Genomic DNA, 4,329 nt, shown 5'->3' with positions numbered 1-4,329 from the left:
CCCGAACCAAAACCCAGCAAACAACAAAGGCCACAACAATTTTTAAAAACAAGACAACTACTAAAGTCAATACCAAAACCAATACCCAAATCAAAACCGCAACACAATTATACCACCAAAATTTATTTGTACATCACAAACATGTTTAGAGTTTTGTATTATACTATATTATAAAGGTTTTGTACTATACCATATTATAAAGTAAATTTGCTAATGTATGGATAAATTTTGACGGTATAGTGATGATCACCCATAATAAACCAAACATATACTCCGTACATATGTAATAAAAGATAAATGCATGCATTTCACTCAAATTACTCATATTAAACTGTTTTGTTGAACATTTGTTACACAAATTTCATGCCATTTTCCTGTAAGACTTATATATATCCATATGAAAATCTCTCACTGGGCATTAATGTCGTTCAATTTCAATCAGATATATATGACATTTAAACTCACTTGACATTAATTCCTTGTATTATTAGGAGAATCCTTGCCAAGAAGATCTTCCAATAGCTTATCATCCAAATATTCCAATTCGATTACCGGCTCTCTTTCCGTTGTTTCATTATCATCTCTCGAAGACAATATCGAAGATGATGATGACATCATTGTGGACATTGTGTTTATCGACGATTGTGACATTGAAGAAGAAAAACCAGAACTCGACGACTGAGCAGTCGTCGAGTTCTCAACATTTCGATAATGACCATCATTAGGAAAATTTAGAATAGCTTGATGACCTCTTAACGCATAAGCCGCTCTATCATAAGCCCTAGCAGCTTCCTCGGCCGTATCAAAGGTTCCAAGCCACGATCGTGCCCCATTTCTAGTTGGATCACGTATCTCGGCTGCATACCGACCCCACGGCCGCCTACGAATTCCTCTGTACTTATTCTCTCTCTTCCCTCTTTCGCCGCTTCCACTAGCTTCTTGATTAGTATCCATGCGAGATACTAGATTGTGAGTAATTCTTTTTGCTTTTCGACTATTAATTTTATCGATTTTAGAAAACTAGCAAGAAACTAGAAATATTGCCGAATGGATGTTAGATATATGAATTGTTGGTGTGTCACATATATGAATTGTGCTAATGATCAAAAAGAATTTATTGAAGAATGAAGATTATGAGTCGCATGTGGTGGGTTGAATTCTAGTTCAAACATTTGACATCCACGAACAGCCACCATTTCCATGAAGCTTCCTCAAAACCTGACACGAGCAAACGCAAGTTGCATGGCACGTGGGTTTATTATATTTTAAAACTTTAATTATTAGATAATAAATAATAAATTTTACTAAAATGTAGATGAAGGTAGTAATAAATTTGTATTATCAACATTGAAATTTGCTGTTTGTCAACGCAATTACAAAGATTCTGTTCAAATATTCTAACGCTATTATCCATCTTAAATAATTATAGGTTTGACATGATATATGGAGTAATTAACTATATATTTAGGGATGGTAATGGATGCAAAATAATCTGAGATCCGGGTACCTGTATCCGTGATGGGCAGGTTAATTTAAAAGGTTTACCTAATCGGGAAAAATCTTGTATTCCTTGGCTGGTCGCCAGTGGATAATCGATATATTAGATCCGTTACGGGTAAAATCTGATCCGAATGTCTGTAATACCCGTTTAAATAATCCACGGGTATACCCGTAAAAAAAATCCGTGAACCTCCATTCTTACCCAGTTAAAAGAAGATTTATTATGCATCCATAGTTATATTTTCAATACAATTAATCATAATTATACGGAGCAATTATTATAAACACTGAAATTTTAAACCTTTAACGAGAGCGGTTTGCTACTTTGTGGTTGGCTATCAATACATTTAGTGGAGTTACCTTCTCAATACTTGAAATATGAAAGGTTTTTTTTTTTTTACATAAGAACTCTTCATCTTTTCAAAAGATTTAAAGCTCTTGGCTTCCTGCTTGCTTACAATATAATGTAAGTAAAAAGACAAACAAGGTTTAATTACAAACTACAAAGATTACGCTTCAATCATGTCCGAATATTACCTCCTCATTCTGTAATTCTTTATTTTGAATCCTCATATATATTTGAATATTTCATGAACAAAATCTGCGGGTAAACTCGTTCAAATATCTGCGGGTACATGTATGGATATAAAATTCAACCCGTCAATGAAGATCAGCGAGTTAATGGATTCATAAAATAACCACGGGTACAAATGATGATATAATGGATCCTTGCTCACGTCTCTCGAGAGTCATCCCTTAACATATTATAGATTCGGTTGTAATTTTAGTTGAATCACATTAGAAAATTAAACTCAAATGTCAATCTTATTTCATGTGAAATATTTAAGTTACAAAAGCTATAGTTTTTCTCCGTTCAGATTTCTCAAAATGACGAGTATTTCAAATCATATTAATGTACAGGTCCACCTAGATCACTCTGTGGCAGTTTCTAGCCCATCACTGACCACCACAATATTTGAACTAATATTTTTTAAGAAAACTATCAAACTTTTGAAGAGATTTCAAGGGAAACTTGATTTCTTTTAAAAGATATATTTAAATTAAAATGATTTTTGATTGAACATACTGGACGTCTAACATGGATGAACTGTTAGGACTTAGGATATTAGGACCCAAACAACGTTAGTAATTCTACAAGATTACTAGCCGAGTAGTGATTCTATCAAGATCACTCAAACCCACTTAATGAACGAAAGATATAATGCAAGAAATGTAAGGACGACACAAGATATAATGTGGTTATATGCAATTGATGTGTGCGAGGTGTAGTACGAAATAGTATTATTTTTAATATGAAATACGGTGAAATATGATACAAGTTTTATTTATTTATATAGATGGGATATACCTAAACCTTGCTACAACACTATAGGCAGTGTACCTAATCGTAGAGTAGTGTAGTTTTTAGTAAGTTCGGTTCGTTCCACAGGGAGCTAGATGAGTTTAACGCTATATTTTTAACAACTATATTTATATAAAATATATATAATTCTATATAGTAATAATAATATATAAAAGGGGGTTTTACTGTTTAATGACCGGTTTGTCAATTTTATATTTTTAAGCGTAAAGATAAATGACAATAATTAAAGTGCGTAAAATAAATAACAATATTAAAATGACAATAAATAAAAGTGCGATAGAATATGAAATAAACAATTATGCTTATTTAAACTTCCGTAACCATGATATTTGACGTTTTGATTTTAATTTATTACTCTTGGTTAATTGTCCTTTGTCCTGGATTATTTGAAACCTAACTGGTTTTTGTCCGTAATAGTTCATCGGTAATAATTATAAAATGTTCGTCAAATTAACCTTATTTCCGAAGTCAAATATTCCAACTAATTAGGGATTCGAACTGTAATAAGGTTTTAATACTTTGTTTAATGATTATACCAGGTTATCGACTGCGTATAATCCAAGGTTTTTATACTTTGTTAACAATTACACCAATTACCTTTGTATGTAATCCACCCCTGTTTTAATGAGATATGAATATTAATTTACCCAATTGATCAGTTTGAATAATTAATTACCCAACCCAAATAATTAATTAAATGATTGTAACAGATGACGTATAAACGTCACTAAATATAACATTCATAATCATTTAATAATTATTAGATTAACTAATTTGAAGATAGGTTCGACAGATTCCAACGAGTTGTCATTCGTTATTAGAAAATACCCCACATCTATTAATAGTCCATAGTCTAATATCCACAAGTGTCGGTCTTTTGTCCAAACGCAAATTATGGTACAAAATCCAATAACCCCATTTTAATATTTAGTCCAACATCACGATTATTTCGGCTCAAATAAGCATAATAATAACTTAGTTACGAGACATTAATTTAAAAAGGAAGAACATAGCTTACAGTGGTGATTAATCGCGTAGCGTTACATGAGCAGAGTTCCGACTTACAAAACCTTAAAACATTTCTTACAATAACCCAATTATTATTATTATTAAACTTAATTTAAACTTAATATTATAAATATAAATATATATATTACATTGATCAGAGGAAGGAAAAGTAAAAGATGTACATCATTTGTCCGAAAATTGCTCAATTTATAGATGTGGCCTGACATTCACTGCCATGCGATCGCATGGAGTTTATGACTCCAGGACATGCGATCGCATGGCCTCCAGATCCAGCTCATATGCTTTTTGTGACGTCCCGTACAAAACCATCGTGTACGATTCATCAACAACAGGATCTTTACATGGTCAAACACTATATGCTGTTTGAAAATCAGTTTTGCATTCATAAAAAGATAGCGTTTACAAAAGATAACGTG

The 4,329-nt window shown here is 32.1% G+C and overlaps 1 protein-coding gene across 1 annotated transcript; it reads right to left on the bottom strand.

The window, feature by feature from the left end:
* Nucleotides 1-336: 336 nt before the first annotated feature.
* LOC139877795 (ethylene-responsive transcription factor ERF098-like) lies at nt 337-1,067 on the bottom strand. Its single transcript, XM_071865216.1, has one exon. It carries the CDS (start codon nt 952-954, stop codon nt 472-474), a length of 483 nt encoding a protein of 160 aa, XP_071721317.1. The 5' UTR covers nt 955-1,067; the 3' UTR covers nt 337-471.
* Nucleotides 1,068-4,329: the final 3,262 nt, after the last annotated feature.

This window comes from Rutidosis leptorrhynchoides, chromosome 11 (assembly GCF_046630445.1).
Source record: "Rutidosis leptorrhynchoides isolate AG116_Rl617_1_P2 chromosome 11, CSIRO_AGI_Rlap_v1, whole genome shotgun sequence".
NCBI classification, from domain to species: domain Eukaryota; kingdom Viridiplantae; phylum Streptophyta; class Magnoliopsida; order Asterales; family Asteraceae; genus Rutidosis; species Rutidosis leptorrhynchoides.
The sequence above is the reverse complement of the archived record's forward strand: the minus strand, read 5'-3'. Positions and strand labels throughout refer to the sequence as shown.